This window comes from Cebidichthys violaceus, unplaced genomic scaffold (assembly GCF_023349555.1).
Source record: "Cebidichthys violaceus isolate CVI_PGR_0920_01 unplaced genomic scaffold, fCebVio1.0.p SCAF_146, whole genome shotgun sequence".
Lineage (NCBI taxonomy): Eukaryota > Metazoa > Chordata > Actinopteri > Perciformes > Stichaeidae > Cebidichthys > Cebidichthys violaceus.
In genome coordinates, this window is record NW_027176314.1 from 12501 (window position 1) to 32500 (window position 20000).

The 20000-nt window shown below is 38.8% G+C and overlaps 3 protein-coding genes across 5 annotated transcripts in view; 1 reads left to right on the plus strand and 2 right to left on the minus strand.

Annotated features, from left to right (window-relative positions):
* The window catches only part of gabpb2a (GA binding protein transcription factor subunit beta 2a), a 7017-nt gene extending 4121 nt beyond the window's left edge, over positions 1-2896 (minus strand). Inside the window, exons 1-2 of one of the 2 annotated variants that reach the window (XM_068709379.1) lie at positions 2748-2896; positions 544-651 (exon numbers count right to left, since the gene is read on the minus strand). In XM_068709379.1, coding sequence (XP_068565480.1) covers positions 544-651 — 108 coding nt within the window. In that variant the 5' untranslated portion in view covers positions 2748-2896. Of the gene's footprint in view, positions 1-543; positions 652-1874; positions 2117-2747 lie in introns of those variants that run through there. The other variant, XM_068709378.1, reaches the window with a different exon arrangement.
* A 924-nt stretch (positions 2897-3820) lies between these two features.
* On the minus strand, positions 3821-6286 carry mllt11 (MLLT11 transcription factor 7 cofactor). The gene is made up of 3 exons (XM_068709383.1): positions 6160-6286; positions 4917-5092; positions 3821-4791 (listed from the first exon to the last, which is right to left on the minus strand). The coding sequence occupies exons 2-3, from the start codon at positions 5079-5081 to the stop codon at positions 4699-4701; spliced, it is 258 nt and encodes an 85-aa protein (XP_068565484.1). The 5' UTR covers positions 5082-5092; positions 6160-6286; the 3' UTR covers positions 3821-4698.
* Positions 6287-9462: 3176 nt separating this feature from the next.
* The window catches only part of cdc42se1 (CDC42 small effector 1), a 16346-nt gene continuing 5808 nt past the window's right edge, over positions 9463-20000 (plus strand). The window contains exons 1-3 of one of the 2 annotated variants that reach the window (XM_068709382.1): positions 9463-9585; positions 15551-15651; positions 15763-16116. In XM_068709382.1, the coding sequence (XP_068565483.1) occupies positions 15967-16116 (150 nt within the window). In that variant the 5' untranslated portion in view covers positions 9463-9585; positions 15551-15651; positions 15763-15966. The remainder of the gene's footprint in view (positions 9586-15550; positions 15652-15762; positions 16117-20000) is intronic. The other variant, XM_068709381.1, reaches the window with a different exon arrangement.

Below are 20000 nucleotides of genomic sequence, written 5' to 3' on the forward strand. Positions count from 1 at the left end.
TATTACAGATCAAGGCCTCGTGTTCTGAAGTCTGATCTGAAACCACAATGATGGAGGACTTGTGGAGGGGATTCATGTGTATATGTATGTATGTATGTATGTATGTATACATATACCTACATATATATATACACACACACACACACACACACACACACACACACACACACACACACACACACACACACACACATATATATACACACACCTACACATACATATACCTACATATATATATATATATATATATATATATACACACACACACACACACACATACATATATATATATATATATATATATATATATATATATATATATATATATATATATATATATATATATATATACACACACATACACACACACACACACACACACACACATATGTGTGTGTATGTATACGTGTATGATGTGTATGTATGTGTGGCTCAGGTATGAAACACACGGGCCTCCACTGGGTGACAGCAGGTCCAGATGTTCCTGTTTGTTCTGGTTCCTCCTCTGACGGTCACCACACTGTAGCGCTGTGATGGACTCACCCAGTCGGTGGTGAACGGAGCTCCGTTGGCCATCAGGTTCCTGACCTCATCGTCTTGACCTTTCCGAGCCGCCTCCAGCAGACGCTTCCCGAGGTCCACGAGAGACATCTGACAAACACAGCACGGACACGTGTCCCTGAATGCATCTTACAAACACGTGTCCCTGAATGCATCTTATAAACAAAACTTCTGCTTCATCAGTTTCACATGTTCTACTTTAACAGTAAATATAACCTCAAATGAATCACATTCATACTGTTGAGGTACTAACAGAGTACATTTACTCACTCACGTGTTGTACTCGAGTACATTCTTGTAACATACTTATTTTCTACTACTTTATACTTCTACTTCACTTCAGATTGTTACTTGAGTAAAAGTACAAAAGTATTAACGTCAAAATGAAAGTACCAAAAGTAAAGTATCATGATTATCATTATTGATGAACGTACCAGAGTATTACTACAGTGTGGTATTAGTACTTGTATCAGAGTATTACTACAGTGTGGTATTAGTACTTGTACCAGAGTATTACTACAGTGTGGTATTAGTACTTGTATCAGAGTATTACTACAGTGTGGTATTAGTACTTGTACCAGAGTATTACTACAGTGTGGTATTAGTACTTGTACCAGAGTATTACTACAGTGTGGTATTAGTACTTGTACCAGAGTATTACTACAGTGTGGTATTAGTACTTGTATCAGAGTATTACTACAGTGTGGTATTAGTATTTTCGCTGTAGTTGTGTATTTTTGATTGTTAGTTTCTGTGGTTTAACTGGTTCTCTTTGGTGGTAAAGTAGCTAAAGCTAAGCTAAGCTAGCTACGTTAGCCGGACCGACGCCTGTCCGATAATGGGCCCCGCAGCGCTACACAGCGGTTGTGATTGAGACTCAACGGAGCAGGACGAGGGTTTTCTCTCCGCGGCCGAGGAGCCATTTTACTGCTCCTCTCCACGGGCAGAGAGAAAGAGTCAGCCACGTGCCACGTCTCCACGAGCCGTTAGTCACCACGGCGACCGTTAAAAACACGTCTCCCGCTGCACCGAAACATTAACGGCGACAGACAGGAAACCGTTTGATATTAAGTTGTTGGTTTTCCGGAGGAAGTCAGAGAGAAATCTTCCTATTTTACACACGGGAGAAAAAACTACTTCCACATCCGGTTACCTAGCGTTCTTCAGGCGCGCGCCGTCAAACCGCTCACGAGACACTCGCCTCGTAGAACTCGTTTAAATTAATATTATTTTAAAGACATCTTCACGTCAGAAGACGAATATAATTCGTCGTTTTATTATTCCGACCAAAGACGATAAAAGAAGCTACTTACCGCGTGCAGGTTTGTTAATACGAGCCGCAGACGTTCTTCTGCTAAGCTAACGTTAGCACGAACAAATCCCTCCGCGTCTGAAGCGTCTTTCTGCGCTCGTGTTACTCCGCGTTTAGAACAAAAATAGGTCGGTTATTGTGCACACCTTTTCTTTTAAAAAGAGTAAAACATGAACATTGTGGCGCCGCCGACGCTCGACGGCTCCTTCGGGTATTGTTTACGGCGGAAAGTTAGCGAGCAACCGCTGGAGTAGGGACCGGATGTTATGGATGTGGCCTTCAACATAAGAGCGTTGAGTAAAATAAGACAGTCAAAAAACAAGATTAAAACAATTATAAGTAATAAAACAGTAAAGAATATTAAAGGAGTAAAAAAACCCACAATAACTAAAATATGATACACACAGACGGAATAGTTTTGTATTTGTGTTTTTAGTGTTGTGTGATAAAGCTTCAATTGAAGGTTTTTTTCAATATGTTTTCTTATAACTTTTATGTATTTATTAACTTTTAACAGTTTTATTGTTGTTTTTATTTAGAATCCTGGTTTGTTGTGTTATTTTAAAGTGAAGCACTTTGTGCTGCACGTTCATATAAAAGACGGTAAATATACAAAATAAAGTTGAATTAGAAATATTGGACATAACATAATAACTCCTGACGTATTTAAATGTCACTACTCAATGATAAAGAACGATTTTCACAATTTTGTGACATTTGAACAATGAAACATTTCGTCAGTCCGGATTTTATACTGAAAATCCCGACAGGAAGTGCGGTCTCCGTTGCCGCTGGTGTTTACCAGCTAGCTTCTGTTAGCCGTTAGCTTGTGTGCATGCAGACTGTTAGCGAGTTAAATTAAAACGTGTTTTACCTCTTTTTTTTTCGTAGATTCTCGCGAGATCACGTCCAGTGACGTGACTTCTGGTTCTCAGGTAGCTCACCTGTCGAGAAGGTTTTTTTAAAAATAGTTGTTGTTTTTTCTGGTACAAAAATGGCGGCCTCGCGACACCGGAGGAGGAAAGAGTGAGTTAACCTCCTTGTGGGCGGGGCCTGTTGTCCGCCCCCTCTGGAACAGACCTCAGGTCAGTGTGAGCGGAGGAGTCACAGTCCGATGGCGGGAAACCGGAGACACGAAGGCGGACCTGAGGTCAGACCTCCATGTTGTTATATTTTAATAAATAATAACATTTCAAATAACTTTCTGTGAGTTTATAGACATCTATATTTAACATATGTGAATAGATATGATTGTATTATTAATATATTAGTATACACTAATTAAATATTATTTATTTAATACTATTATTATGATGAATTAAATATATATATATATATATATATATATATATATATATATATATTTAATTCATCATCAGAAAACACATTTTGTTTTTTTATCCACATTTTAATTAATACATCTTATATCTACTATATCTGGAATATTTTTTATATGTATATTTATGTATATTTTATCTCCTGGCATTTACGTTTGGTTTTTAAAACCATTTTGAATATTTTACATTACAATATTTAGTATTGAATTAATATGGAGGACAAACAAGTATAATTTATATTTTATTGATTTAATTACCAAATAAACAGCTCTTGTATTTATTGTATTATAGTTTTTTGAACCTTTTTTTTACATTTTTTTGGTGGAATTTTAATTTACATATTTGTTTAAATAAACATTTGTCTGCTGTTAAATCTGTTGTACTGTCACTAAATTAATTCATCTTAATGTGTACTCATTAATTAATTATCTTTTTTAAACTTCAATAAGAGATCAAAGGTTCATAGTCTGTTAGCTCTAAATGCTAATGAGTTAGCTTCAATTAAACTATAAATATAAATGATGCTTCATGTGAAATAAAACATGTTTATGTTCTATGGAGAACATTTAAAAAGAAGTGAATCATAATGATACAACGTGTGATCCATAAAGAGTGGACATAATCTTTTATTGTTGGCAGCGTTTACATTCTGATAAGATCAGCTGTAGTTTTTCCTTCTGGTGGATCCGTGAGGTCCGCTGAGAAAAACAACACGAGAGATACATAAATAAATAAATTAATGAATTAATGAGGTGATGTCATAGCTGAGGGTCAGAGATACATAAATAAATAAATTAATGAATTAATGAGGTGATGTCATAGCTGAGGGTCAGAGATACATAAATAAATAAATTAATGAATTAATGAGGTGATGTCATAGCTGAGGGTCAGAGAGAAACAAAAAGGCACCAATGGAAACAGATAAAAACTGAAGTCTCAGAGGGCTTTGAACACACCGCCTCATAAACAAATAAATTAATAAATGAATGTGACAGAAAAACATTTGTTCAATCGGTGAGAATCAGAGATCAGTAGTGTTTCTGGTATTTTGTCCACCTCAGAAGGAGTCTGGGTTCAGGTCTGGGTTCAGGTGACCTGTGTCTGTATCACACGGTGAGTTCAGGGACGCTGGGTACATTTAAATTATAATATATTAATAAAGTATTAATGAATCATAAAACGTTACGTCTAACATTTATTGAACAGTTTATTAATATTAATAAATGTTTTTATTGTCTTCCAGTTGGTTTGTTCATGAAGCTGGACTCACGTTGGGATACAGACTCCTGGTTATAAACACACTGATATTAAATAATAATAATAATAATAACGTTCAGACACAAAGCTGTGGGAGTTTAATCTGAACCAGGATCAGTCTCTGCAGCCCTCTGTCCGCTCGCTTTTAATGTGAAAACCACGCTCTTATTTTGGTGACTTCCTGAAACAGTCACATAGGTCTGATCTGGGGTCAGAGGTCAGAGGTGTGTTTCAGAGCAGCAGCTTGAGGTCGGCCAGCAGAGCGTCCACGTCCACGATCGGAGCTCTCCAATAATTAAAGGACGAAAACTCAGTCATCTCACCCTGCAGACAGAGACAGACAGACAGGGAGACAGAGACAGACAGACAGACAGACAGATTATAGGGAGAATATTAAAGAGCAAAGAAGAGATCATACACTGTCTGTCTGGGCGGGTCCGTCCCCTCACCTCCTCAGTCTGAGTCCTCAGTGTGGACGACTTGTCCTTTCCTTTGATGCTATTGGCGGGCGGAGCTCCGGTCAAGCCGAGGTCCTGGAGCTCCGACAGGTCGGGGGCTGCGATCGGCTGCCTCCAGAACAGGAAGGAGTCGTACTGACTTCTGGACTTCTGCATCACGGTTCAGTCTGAAGGGAAAGAAACAGGAAGTCTACCACAGGAATATAAAGACACAAAGACGACTGTCTGTCTGTCTGTTGTGTGTCTCTCTCTGTCTGTTGCCTGTCTGTCTGTGTCTCTCTCTCTGTCTGTCTGTCTGTGTCACTCTCTCTGTCTGTCTGTTGTCTCTCTGTCTGTTGTCTGTCTGTCTGTCTGTCTCTCTCTCTGTCTGTCTCTCTTTCTGTCTGTCTCTCTCTGTTGTCTCTCTCTCTCTGTCTGTCTGTCTCTCTGTCTGTTGTCTCTGTCTGTTGTCTGTCTGTCTCTCTGTCTGTTGTCTCTGTCTGTTGTCTGTCTGTCTGTCTCTCTCTGTCTGTCTCTCTCTGTTGTCTCTCTCTGTCTGTCTGTCTCTCTGTCTCTCTCTGTCTGTCTGTCTCTCTGTCTGTTGTCTGTCTAAAACTCTTTGATCATTTCTGTTTAATCAACATTCAGAGAAACAAACATGTAGCTGATCAGCTGACTCCTCCTTTAACAGAGCTGAGAAATACAACAGGCCCTGAACGCCTCAGAGTTAAAGAGCAGACCATCATGATATTATAAATACACATATATATATATATATATATATATATATATATATATATATATATATATATATTCATATTCAGACTCTTCCAGCGAGTCTAAAACAGAAACTGGGTCATGACGTCACTGCGGACTGAAACAACCCTGATGAGTTCACGTTCTCTAACGTAGACACGATGATGTGTACTAACGTGTACTAACGTGTACTAATGTCTCTGTCAGTGAGTAGTGTGGACAGAGGGACCATTGATCTCATTGGTTGTTTCAGAGGCGTTGGCTCATCATCGGCTCCTTCTGGCTCATGCACGCGCCGATGATGCAGCCGATTAGAGCCGAATTTACACGAAGATTTACTGACATTAAATCAACCTTAAACATTCAGATATTATCCTTAAACATTCAGATATTATCCTTAAACATTCAGATATGTTTAAAGGTTTAATGAGCAGCAGGTTCCTCTGACGGAACGTGTCGGTCAACATCAAAGGATGGAACGTGAATGAAGTGTGTTTACCTTCGTGTTTCCGGTGACAAAATAAAAGGTTTCTGAGAGTTTCTTCTTTGTTCTTTCGCCTCTTTTGTTTCAGTCGCTTCAGACGCTGCTGCTCCGCTGCTGCAGGTTAAAAGAGATCTGCGCATGCGTCAAGCTCACCTGAATATACACCAAGGCTTCCGTTTGGACTTTTCAAAATAAAGGCCGTTGGGAAGTACGTGCTTTTACTTTTTTTCTCTTTGTAGATGAACTAATTTATGATTTTAATAAACACTCCAACATGTTTACACATTAGAGGGAAGAACCCTGTTCATTCCTTCATTGATTAATGTATTCATCATTCTATCAGTGACTGTAAACACACGTTCATATTCAGGGCCCGAGCTCCCTATTGAAACTGGTGTTTATTATTATTATTCGCCTTTTTGGGGGCTTTATCATATCCGAAAACTCACCAAAGTTGGCATGCATATCAGGACAGGTGACAAATTTTATATTTTATGGGTCCTACGCTCAAATATGAAACATTTGTTCGATAGCGCCCCCTAGAAGTTGGAAAGGCAAGCCCCCACAGCCTGTATGTCCAAATGACTTAAAATGTTACAGACATGAGCAACTGAATGAGTTCTACAAAAAATTATCTTGGGACCCTAAGCTCCGCCTCCCAAAATGTTCTGCCATTTTGAATTTTGTGAAAAACAATTTTGGCAAACTCCTCCTACACGCGGAGTCCGATTGCTACTAAATTAGCTGTGGATCATTACTGGATCTATATAATGAAATTATATCAAAAGATCTTTGATATCTCATTTCGTTTAGAAGATATGGACCAATGAACTTCATAGGGCGTGGCTTTGTTTTTCAATGCTCATAACTTCAAAACCATTTAACCTATAATTGTGTCATATGTGCACATCGCTTATTGTTACGTATCCTACAATTTTCATTCCATTCAACCACGAGGGGGCGATACAGTAGTTCAGCCATTTTGGGCTTTTTTGTCAATTTTCATCGTTTTCAGGCGTTGTACTTTAACAGGCTCCTCCCACAGAATTCATGTGATCAACTTGAATTTTGGTCAGAATGATCTAAAGATATTAATAATGAAAAGTTGCTAAAATGGTCTACTGACATTGAACAACCTTCATTTTATGTGGCGCCCATTGCCGTGGCAACGCATCATTCGGTATGACAAAGGAAGCTTATCGTTCTGTGGCTTATGATGCTCAACAAGCCTTGGAACTTTGCACAGGTGTCATAGGTGATGTAAATATATATTTCATATGGCTTTTTGGCTTGACCGTTTCAAATTGCCTCGATAGCGCCCCCTACAAACATTAAAAAACGCAGCCCCAGCGCTACGTTTGACCTACATGTATAAAAGCTAGTAGGCACATGTATCACATGGAGACGTATAGAAAAGTCTCTAAAATACTCTGAAATTAACGGGAAGTCGGCCATTTTGATTTTTGTGTTAATTTTCCTTTGATTTCTAGTCGCTAAACTTTAACGAACTCCTCCTAGGGACTTTGTCAAATCCACTTCAAATTTGGTCTGTACAATCTAAAGACCGTTGCAATTAAAAGTTACTCAAAGCTTTACGTTTGATGGAATGACATAGCCGTGGTGTGGCGGCCATTTTACGTGATTCGATAACAGTCATTGCCTGAGGATGTCTACAAGCCAATTTTCACTCAGTCGTAGCGCCACCAACTGGCAACAGGAAGTCAGCGTTATGTGACAGACGGAATCCGATTCACATGACATTTACATGATGTGGTCTGCACTTGATGTAGAGCAACATAGTGCATGTTTGTGCGTGTTCTCTAGCGCCACATAGGGAATACAGGAACTGGTGGAATATTTGCACTACATCATTTCCAGCAGGAAAAATACGTTAAACTCCGGGACGCTTTGTCCGATGGTCAAAGACATTTGCAGCGGCGTCTGCCGGCGTCCCGTCAGTACCCCAGAGGACCCGTCCATCGCTGCTGGCAGCTTTAATTATTATATTATCTGATCTGTAGTCCCTGAAATAATGAAACATATTCACTATAAAACAAACAGGTGTTTCTGCATGCAGAGCAATAATCAAATAGTATATTAATGTTTCTAAAAGACATAAAGAGCATCTTTAATATGTAGTGTGAGGTAATAATAATAATAATAAAAACAATAAACTTTAGTTATAAAATACCTTTATCATCACGTTAAATGTATGTATTAATAAATAAACATGTAGTATGATATTTAATTGCTATTGTGATATTAACAGTATTTAGGAAGAGATGCTAAGTTTGAGCTTCAAAAGTTACACATTTATTTTGAAAGACGTGCTAATTTCCAGTATGTTCGGTAAATGTTTCTGGCACACACACACCTACACACACACACACACACACACACACACACACACACACACACACACACACACACACACACACACACACACACACACACACACACACACACACACACACACACACACACACACACACGGTGAAGGACGGTCTATTTGAAGACAAATCAAAAATAAAACATGTTTTTTATCAGGAGGGGGCGCTGTTTGATAAGAATTCTTCATTAAATTATATTGATTTAAAATATATAACAATAATATATTAAAATATATACATACCTGTTTTGTTTTTAATCAAAACGTTGAAATATTATTCATCATTTTCAGCTCCTGTCTCGGTTGAAATTAGATTGGTTTATATTTATTGTATTATATTTTACTTCACATGATTCACACGTTCATAACCACGGTGACAACAAACAAAGAGACGAGTTACACACCAGACTTCATTCACAAAAACAGAGATTCTACCTCTCACAACTCACGAGTCACTGCTCTACTGCTGCGTAGTGATGCTGTGAGACTATCACACTAAACACACTGCGACAAAAACACACAAACACACCAACACACTAACACACTAACAGACTGAGCAGCAGTAGAGCAGAGACTCTGGTGTGTTTGATCTGACAGCAGCCTTCTGAGCATCACTGTCCCTTTAAGAGCTGGGGGACCCTTTAATGTTACAGGTGTTCTATTGTTCTCTATTGTTCTCCATTGTGCTTTGACTCCAGTACTCTAACCTTCATCCTGGACCGTTTTTATTTTGTAAAAAATATAAATATGAAACATGAATGTACCGAGTGTGCTGAGTCAGCAGGAGGAGCTGTTTGACTGGAAACAAACAGGAAAGAGAGAGACGAGGAAGTCCTGGAGAGAAAATCTGTGTCAGTGTTTCCTGGTTGGAGCCACACCTCAAAGAGAGAGATAGAGAGAGAGAGAGAGAGAGAGAGAGAGAGAGAGAGAGAGAGAGAGAGAGAGAGAGAGAGAGAGAGAGAGAGAGAGAGAGAGACTCTGGTCCACAGCTGGTTCTGGTCTCAGTCTGCAGCTTCCAGTCCGACGCTCTGCTTCCTGTCTGATCTCCTCCGGTGAGTCTTTATTCTTCAATCTGCTTCATCTTCACGTCAACCTGCAGATTCAGCTCTGAAGAGAGGACAGAGTGAGACGTTTCAAATGAAATGAAGACCCTTTAAGGGTTTTATTTAATCTATTATACTTATTACAACTAGAACACATGTAATAACAAGTTAATAAACCAACAGACCTCTGACTTTTAAAGGACTAATAAGACATTTATTTAAATATGAGTGAAGGGATCATTAAGTCAGAACCGTTTAATGCCACCGTATGTTGCACATACAAGGAATTTGACATGACGGGTGGTGCATAACCTTAAACAATCAACAACAATCAACACAGTGCAAAAAGTAGAAACATGTTAAAATGTACAATAAAATATAAAGTCCACTAAACTAAAGTTTACACTGTTTTCTGTTAACCATCAGACTCTGTGGTTGTTGGATTCTCCGGCGTGAGGAGAACTCAAAGTCCTTTGGTTCTTAATCAGGTCACTGAATCTGACGGGTGGCAGAATGAACCGCCACACCGGTGCTGCTCTCGTTAGCGTCTTTAGCGTCTTTGCTAGTTGGTATTTTTGAGTCTTTGGGTAGTTTGAATTTCTTCTTTCTTTCATCAACTAAATCTGTGTCAGACAATAAGTTTCATCACTTTGTGTCCAGGATGTGGTTTGCTTAGCTTAGTTTAGCACAAAGACTGGAAGCAGGGAGAAACTGTTAGCCTAGCTCCAGCTAGCCTAGCAGCAGAGATCTGGAGCAATTCAGATGAACTGTTTCAGGAGCTAAAAGTGTCTCTGAAACATGGTGACAGGTCTGGAGTCAGTTCAGAGGCTGTGCTTCATTATAAAGAACTTTTTCACATTTAAGGACTCTGGATGTGTTTGAATGGTGCGGTGCGTTCAGGTGCCGTAGGAAATGTGGTGACTGTGGGATCTGAGGCTGTTCTCAGTGTTGTGGACGGTCGACTCTGTGTCTCATGATTGTTGCTGTGTCTTTAAGAGGCTTTAATCAATAATGACTCTGTGGTGATGTTCATGTTTGTTAATGAAGCCGATCTGGAGACTTTGACCTCTCAGATAAATCACTTAGATTAGTTCTGGTTAGTTTCTGGATTAGTTCTGGATTAGTTTCTGGATAATTTCTGGAGTTGTTTCTGGATTAGTTCTGGTTAGTTTCTGGATTAGTTTTTGGATTAGTTTCTGAATTAGTTTCTGGAGTTGTTTCTGGATTAGTTCTGGTTAGTTTTTGAATTTGTTTCTGGATTAGTTGTGGATTAGTTTCTGGATAATTTCTGGAGTTGTTTCTGGATTAGTTCTGGATTGGTTCTGAATTAGTTCTGAAATAGTTCTGGATTTGTTTCTGGATAGTTTCTTGAGTTGTTTCTGGATGAGTTCTGTTTAGTTTCTGGATGAGTTCTGTTTAGTTTCTGGATTAGTTTCTGGATAGTTTCTGGATTAGTTTCTGCATTAGTTTTGGTTAGTTTCTGGATTATTTTTTGGGATTTGTTTCTGGAGTTGTTTCAGGATGAGTTCTGGTTAGTTTTTAGATTAGTTTCTGGATAGTTTCTGGATTGTTTCTGGATTAGTTTCTGAATTAGTTTCTGGATAGTTTCCAGATTAGTTTTTGGATTGGTTTCTGGATTAGTTTTGGATTATTTTCTGGATTAGTTTCTGGTTTAGTTTCTGGATTAGTTTCTGGATTGTTTCTGGATATATCTGGATGAAGCTCCTGCAGTAAGGGGTTAGGATGTAGGTAAGGGGCCATTGCCTCCCTCCCCTTGCTTTATGTCACTTTCTTGCTGTTTCTTTTGTTTGTTGTTGTTTTTGGTGTTTCTTGTTGTTTCTAGTCCCCACAGCAGCTCAGTCTGTACTGGTTGAGGTTCTGGTTTCTGTGCTGGTTGAGGTTCTGGTGTCTGTGCTGGTTGAGGTTCTGGTTTCTGTGCTGGTTGGGGTCCAGCAGCATTTGTGTGTCATCAGTCTTCACTCTCTGAGCTCATCCTTCAAACAAACCCTCGTCTGTCAGTTAAACCTCTGCAGATGTTTCCAGACGTTCTCACTGACTCACTGTTTCTGGACTGAACCCTGTTCTCGTGTTGGGAATGTACCGTTGCCACAGCGATGTGAACCTATTGACCGAGTGTGAATCTTTATTTAAAAGGATCTTCAGACCAATCTTCACTTTGACTCAGAAGTCCTGGATCAGAGTCTGCTGGACTCTGACCGCAGTGTTTGTTGTGCAGAGAGAAGTGGATCTAACCTTCAGCCTTTATGTCAACACACACACACACACACACACACACACACACACACACACACACACACACACACACACACACACACACACACACACAGAGAGAAGTATTATCAGCGCTGTTCTGCTGCCAAACTCACTGCATTAAAACAAACACTTTAATAAAAGATAACACAATTATATAATCTGCTGATGTTTATAGAATATGATCCTGTTTCTGTTGTGATGTCACTGTTGTTGAACATAGATAATATAGTTCAGCGTGTGTGTGACTGAGCTGGGCGGAGGGATACGCAGCTGTTTGTCTAGAGAAGTAGTTCCAGCTTGTGACTGAAGCCAAAACCTCAAACTGTCATTTTTTAACATTTCCATTAAACAAACATGTTCGTCAGTGAGCTTTAGAGCAGAGTCACGCTAGCTGTTTCCCTCCGTTTCCAGTCTTTATGCTAAGCTAAGCTAACCGTCTCTCTACTGAACACACTGTTCCTTTAGCTCATGAGACTGAGATCAACTTTAAGAACAACTTTAAGAAACAGTTCAAACATTACAACACATTAAATGAAAATACTGTTTTCATATTTCTATAGAACACTTTATTATATTATATGTTTAACGTTTATCCTTTTAGTCAAAAGTCTTTTCTTCTTCTCTCTCTGTTTTGTCTTGAAAAGTAAAGTGAACAGGAAGTGAAGTGAAGCAGCGCTGAAGTCTGGAGCCACTTTAAAATTTGTGTGATTCTGATTTTCCATGTCGTGTTTGAACAGGAGAGAAACCGTTGAGCGTCTGAATGAAAAGGGCTCCTTGTGTTAGTACTCTGATCCTCTACTGCAGTAAAAGTACTCACACCACATGTCGTCTCATCACAAACCTCTTTGTGCTGAACAGGAAGTGATAATCTGGAGCAGGAAGTGAGCGTCTGAGTTTACAAACGAGGACGTTTGTGAAGTTTTAAATCACAGTCAGAATAGCAGTACAACTTAAATTACTGATCGCATACTGCACATACTATCTGTATGTATACTTGTACAGGTATATATGTATATGAATACAGTAAGTGTACATGCAGTATAATATTGTTTGATTTCATTCTTCTCTAATTTAAACCGTATAAAAATAAATGGGAACAAAATTGAAACAAAGAAAGTCAAACTGGAGCTGGTAGAAGTGAAAATATATATGTTGTCATCTGTCCCACTGATGATAATAATAATAATAATAATAATAATAATACATTATTATTATAATACAGTAAAGTCCTGACGTCCCTGAAGAGACACAGATCAGTTTGTTTAAATAAAGGTTTGTCTTCCTTCAGCGTCATGTGAGTCTTTGTTTGACCTCTGGGTTCTAATGTGTTCTCAGGTTCTCAGCTCCAGTAACACTACATTTCCCACAATGCAACGGGGCAGTTAAAAAAAAGGTTTCTGAAGCTCAGAAACAGAAGCTTTAAAAACACAAATGTGTTGTTCCTGCTCTCCAGAGGAAGAACCCTTTAATGAATCCATGTTTCCACATGTCCACAGCTGTGTGTGTGTGTGTGTGTGTGTGTGTGTGTGTGTGTGTGTGTGTGTGTGTGTGTGTGTGTGTGTGTGTGTGTGTCCAACATGTCTAACAGGATAGCAGCAGTTTAAACTTCCTGCATCTATTTAAACCTCATGACCAGGAGAGAGAGTGTGTGTGTGTGTGTGTGTGTGTGTGTGAATATTTGTCCCATGATGTCAGTGTGAGGAGAAACAACGGGAAAACTGTGTGGAGACGACACACACACACACACACTATCCCCCCTCTACAGATGGTACGGTCCGCCCTGCTGTCAGTTTGAGTTTGTGGAGCTCGGAGGAAAAATAAAGTTTGAGGAAGTTTAACGGTGAACGAGTCGGTGGTAAAAGTACACATACTTATGTACTGTACTGTAGTACAACTACTGAATCTGCAGAGTGAGATGTAGTAGTACAAAGTATAAAAACCACAGTACTTAGACTAGAAGTACTGAGTTAGCTTCCACCTCTAGGAATGAACAGATCCATTGAGACGTTCTCTCTGAAACATGAAGCGACTTGTTTCTGCTCACATTCTTCTTTTATCATCTGAAACGTGTGGAAGAAAGTTTAACCCTTCACTGCCTGGTGAACGATGAAGAATTCATAAAGAATGAAGAATAAGTTAGTCATTAACAATCATCAGTCACACCTCACCTGAGTGTGTGTGTGTGTGTGTGTGTGTGTGTGTGTGTGTGTGTGTGTGTGTGTGTGTGATGTCAGTTTGTTTCATCTGAAAACAACAAGAACAAAACAACTCTTTAATTTAAACTTTACAAGCCTCAGTGTGTGTGTGTGTGTGTGTGTGTGTGTGTGTGTGTGTGTGTGTGTGTGTGTGTGTGTGTGTGTGTGTGTGTGTGTGTGTGTGAGTGAGTGTGTGTTTGGACCACACCCAGTGTTTAGTCAGACTTAATGTGTTCACTGTGCTTCTCACGAAGAGTGTTCTTGTTCTTCTATCGTTGTGAGGACCAAGTGTGAGTCTGAGGACATTGTTTTGGAGATTTTATATTTATTTTTCTGTTATTTATTGATTTACCAATGAGCGGTTTAACATTATCAATCAGCAAGCACAACAGTACAATAAGCAATATAAATACACGATGAAGGTATTTAAAAGAATGAGAGGATGTGATGAGTCATGGTTTGGTTTGTTCTTTCTCTCTCTCTTTGGTCATTTATGCTCTTAATTCAAAAAGAGCTCCAGCGATGGAGTGTTTCTGTAGTCCAACAGGAAGTCATCATCACTGGTTCCTCCACAAACAACCAATCAGATTCTTCCATTAGATTCTGGAGACGAGGAGTCGGGACAAAGAGGTCACATGATTTCACGTCCTAAAGGAGGACTAGTGTTCCAGTGAGGACGTTTAGTCATCTCCTTTACACTCTTTTTAAGATCCACCAGAGGGGCGTTCACTGACCAGTTTTGTAATCAGAGAACTAATCACTAGACCTGATTTCAGACATCTAACCAGAAACACAATGACTGGACAGGAAGTGAAATAATGCTGACTCATGTCTGGTTTTAGGACTCTTTAGTGAGACAGTGTTCTGACTGTTTGCCCAAACTTTCTAATCAATTCCTTTAAATATATTACTCATTTAAGAGCAATTACAGGAACACTCACTGGATTACAGATTAAAACTGTTAATTTAAAGAATCTCAGTTTACGTCACATGACTTTGAAATAGTATGATGTCCACTTGAACACAGTAAGGGGAAGAGTTTTGGTCTCAACATGTCAGTGGACAGACTGGTAAACTGGGAGGGACTTTCTGGCACAGAGCTGAACTGGTTTGAATCCGATTTGAAGTACAGGGACTACTTTGTGGTGTAAAAATGTGACATGTGGAGTTACCCAAGGCTCCGCCCTCGGGCCTCTTCTGTTCAACACCTTAGATTATAAATAACAAACAAAAACTCCCACTTTATTCAGATGACACACATATTTATATATTATATATATTTAGGACTCTGGGTCAGTGCGTTCAACAAAAGGTGAGATAAAGATGAAACAGACTAAGATTAAAAGTCAGCCTCCATCTTTAAAGACCATAAACCAGGACAGAAGAACACATGACATCCACATGAATACAATTAACAAGACAATCAGCCGACTACCACTTCAGGAATATGTCGAGAGTTAAAGGTCTTATGTCTCAGAAAATTGTTTGTTGTCGTTGTGTCTCAGGCCAGACAGCTGCAGACTAGAACCAGTAGAGACCACATCAGTCCAGGTGATAAGTGGAATGTTAAAGATCACAGAAAAGAGAAGAAAAAAATCCTCCAAATGTAAAATGAAAACACAAAAACATTCCACATAATAAAGTTTAATAAATAATTTATAATCAGGTAGATGAATATAAAATGTGTCTTTAACTTGTTTATTTTTTGTCTCCACAGATCAAACTGAAGCCATCGTCACAGTTTGGATATCAAAACACAAACCTTTGTTTTTACCTTATTTTTCATTATTATTTTTCTACAGTGGACTTTTAACGGATTTGGGGATTCTGCCATTTTTCTCTATTTTTGAGTCGTTTACCGGACAGTTTTTGGTCTGAGGTGGGATTATTTTTTTTGGAGTTTCTACGTGTTTTTGTCTGAATGCCCCAGGATTATCCTCAGGCTGCAGTTCCTACCCCGGCCTGCAGGGCGGCAGCAGAGAGCGGTGGCCGGCCGCTGGACCGACAGAGCGTCGGCATGAGCGACTTCTGGCACAAGATGGGCTGCTGCGTGGTGGCTAAACCACCGCCGGTGAGATAGACACACAATTTACTTAATTGTAACCTGAATGTCCTCATAAACCACGTGGAGGTCAGTGGTCCTCAGACGGTTCAATTCCTCTCCAGGGGGGAGTTAAGGTGGAGAGAGTCATAATTTAGTTGAATCTGAACACACAGACATGATTCATATATTTTTAGATTCAGTGCAACATACACTTCCCGAAGATGATGTCTATCGTGAATAAACGTCCATAAATCCACTTGAATATCACAGTAAAAAAACTCTGCAGAACTCTTCATGTTTTTAAGTTTTCTTTAGTATTACAGTAATCCAGTGATATTTATCTGTTCATCCATGAGTTCACTGCACACAGGAACTGCATACTTTTCATGTTGTAGCTCACATTCATTCATGTTTTTGAACTGTATGTTTGTGAGCTGCAAAGACATCACAACCTTCCTTCATTAATATTGAAAATGTTTGATCCTAGTTTAGTTTTCAGGTATTTGTAGTTTAATATAACGTCTGTCTGAACGGTGATGGAAACCTTCAGACCTCATCAGGTTCCGTGAATCTCTCAACAGCTGGAGGTTACTCAAGAGGAAACAGGTGGCAGAACGTCCTCTTCCTGTTTCACTGTGACCTCTGACCTCCTGCTGGCCGACGCCCACAGCGGTTTGTTTGTTGGGTTTGTTGTTTCTGTAACGGGTTCGTCAACGTGCTCCTGGTTAGTTTGTAAACTGTGTCGACTTCAGAATTTAAATAAATCCTCTTGTTGGACGTCACAGAGTCCAGAAATGTGGGAACCTTCCTTTAATCTTGAGCTGCTGCTGTTGTGTAACACAGATGTTACACAGATGTTACACAACAGCTGGAAGACTTTAAACTGTGGTTTTAATCAAAAGAGTGAGAGCTGATCACAGATCAGTAAGAACTGATCAGAGATCTGTAAGCTCACGATCAATAAATAAAACAGGTGAACGTCAAAGTAACTTTCACTCAAATTATTAACAAAAGCATCATAAATAAATAAATAAACAGAGTGAAGTTACAACCAAACATGCTTGTCGACAGAGTGACGGACCGATCGGTCAGTTCTCTGCTGACTGAGAGGGTTCTAAAGGTTCTTTATACGAACATTCAGATCACCAATACATCAGCTATCATCTGTGTGAAGATATAGAGGCGTATCGGTTGATATCACAGCGTCTCCAGTGTAGCATCGATGGGATGTTTTGTCTTATAATAGCCATTAAAGTGTTTGCAGACACCTTTTGTCACCAGTATCACTGATGGGTTTAATCCCCCGCTGTAGAGCTCTATTCTCCTGGACCCTGAACATCTCATGTCAGTTTGTGATGTTTCTATTGCTTCTCATTGCTACATAAAGGTTAACAAGAACTTGAGGAGAAGAGGACTAGTCTATGGCTTGGTCTGAGTGGAACCTGAACCTGATCCAGATCAGAACTAACTAGGAAGTTGCAGTTTGTTTTCTAATAGGGCAAACTACTTCCTCTTAACGGAGAACTTTTAACTTTGACCCTCTCTATGATTTTTCCGCTGTGCAAAGGATTGTGGGTCAGAATAGTCAGAGTTGAAAAGCTGGCTGACAAACTGCAAAATGTGACCGGATGTAGAAGAACATTCTGGTATTTCTGGCATCCTGCATGAGACAAAATAAATCAGTTTCTGGCGTTAGAAATTAATATCGTAAGCTAATCCATGCTAATACTGTGCTAATAGGTAACGGAGTGATGATCAGTTCATGCTTTGAATTCCTTAAATATAGCTGCATTGTTCTAAAGAGACACAATGACGGACGATTGAACGTTTCATAGAACCAGAAGAGACTTGACTGAGATAAGCACTGTTAGCTCTGTTAGCTCTGTTCCTGTTGTTTGCACTGTTAGCGCTGTTAGCATCGTTAGCTCTGTTCCTGTTGTTAAATAAAAACATGGAGTCGATTCAAAGGTTCACTGTGAAGATTTTAACCTCAGGAAGAAACACAAAGCAGCCGAGTGACGTGACGCACATCAGTGTTTTCACAGAAATACGTGACATGACATGTTAACAAACAAATGATTTAAGAAACTATTTAACAAATTGTTTAATCAATTATTTTAAAAACTATTAAACAAACTATTTAACAAACTGTTTAACAAACTGTTTAACAAACTGTTTAACAAACTGTTTAACAAACTATCTAACAAACTATTAAACAAACTGTTTAACAAACTGTTTAACAAACTGTTTAACAAACTATCTAACAAACTATTAAACAAACTGTTTAACAAACTGTTTAACAAACTATCTAACAAACTATTAAACAAACTGTTTAACAAACTATTTAACAAACTGTTTAACAAACTGTTTAACAAACTGTTTAACAAACTATTAAACAAACTGTTTAACAAACTGTTTAACAAACTATTAAACAAACTGTTTAACAAACTATTAAACAAACTGTTTAACAAACTGTTTAACAAACTATTTAACAAACTGTTTAACAAACTGTTTAACAAACTGTTTAACAAACTATTTAACAAACTGTTTAACAAACTGTTTAACAAACTGTTTAACAAACTATTAAACAAACTGTTTAACAAACCAGATACACCTGAGGGTCCCCCATTTGGACGCAGAGTACATCAAAACTTAGAGAGTTTTGTGTTAAAAGTAACTGGCAGAGAACCCACGAAGAACGAATATAGTGATGTTATAGTTCTGCAGAAACCTCAGCGTCCTGGGAACAACATGAACTAGGTCACTTCTACATGAGACAAACACATCTCCCATCAGCCAAGCAAACAAATAACAAAATATCATAAATCATACTCGATATGACTGGGACAGACCGGAGAAAAAGGCTGCTACACTCCGTTAGCAACGTGCTACCTACGAACATGCAGCATGAAAAAGCACGAGCGCCTGACGGAGATTACGGACATCGTTTCCATTTCTCTCCCCGGTAAACCATCGCAGAGATATTCAGCTTCGAACACAAAAAGTCACACAGCTTTCATCGAATATTGTACTTACTTTTGGTCGAATCTCAGCGAAAAAATGGAATATCTCCGTACTTCCACTTCATGTTTGTCCAGCTGCTGGTGCTCCGTGTGAATCCGTTCGATTCGTGTCTCTCCGACACTCCTCGGATTCTTGGGAGGGTTGGAAGCTCAGCAAATCAGATTTCAGAGCTGGACCTTTTTGAGCTGTATTGGCTAATAGTGCTGTCAATCATCTAGCTTTCAATTCCAGGCAATTCTATTGGCTCCTACGGTTCGAAGGATGTCTCAATGGTGAAAATCGGAGAAGGGGGGGCTGAGATACAGCCCTGAACAGAGAGTCGAAGCAGGATTTGACCTTAAACTAAATAACTAAAAAGGGCATAGAAAGAGCTTAAAACACTCAAAAAAGGTCCAATCTTCGGTCTATTGATTCAATGAACATCATGAGTGATACATAGAAGTGATATAGAGTGTTTTTGAATTTTAAAAATACTTTTTTATTCAAATCTTGGAGTATTTGATCAGTTTTCTAATTTGAAATGCTCTATATTTCATAAATGTTTCACTGTATCTATGTATAGCTGTGTATATAGAGCCTATATCAGTTGTTCTAAGAGCCCAGCATATTAAAAGTCTTGGATACCCATACTTTCCAAAAAACAATACCCTAAAAGTGCTGTTTTTCAAGATCGAGCTTTTGAGTTTTCCAAGTTCTGCTGTGTTCCATCCTTATCTTATGTGAACCAGTAACATGTATTCTGATAGTTCCATGATTTTTCTCATCTCAAAAATATATTAAAAAAGTTGTTTTTTTTTAATTTTTTTTTATTTTTTTATACAATTAATTAGGTATTTCTTATCTTTATTCGAGCTGAGGCCTGCAAATAGGCCTCGTTTTTAAAAGGT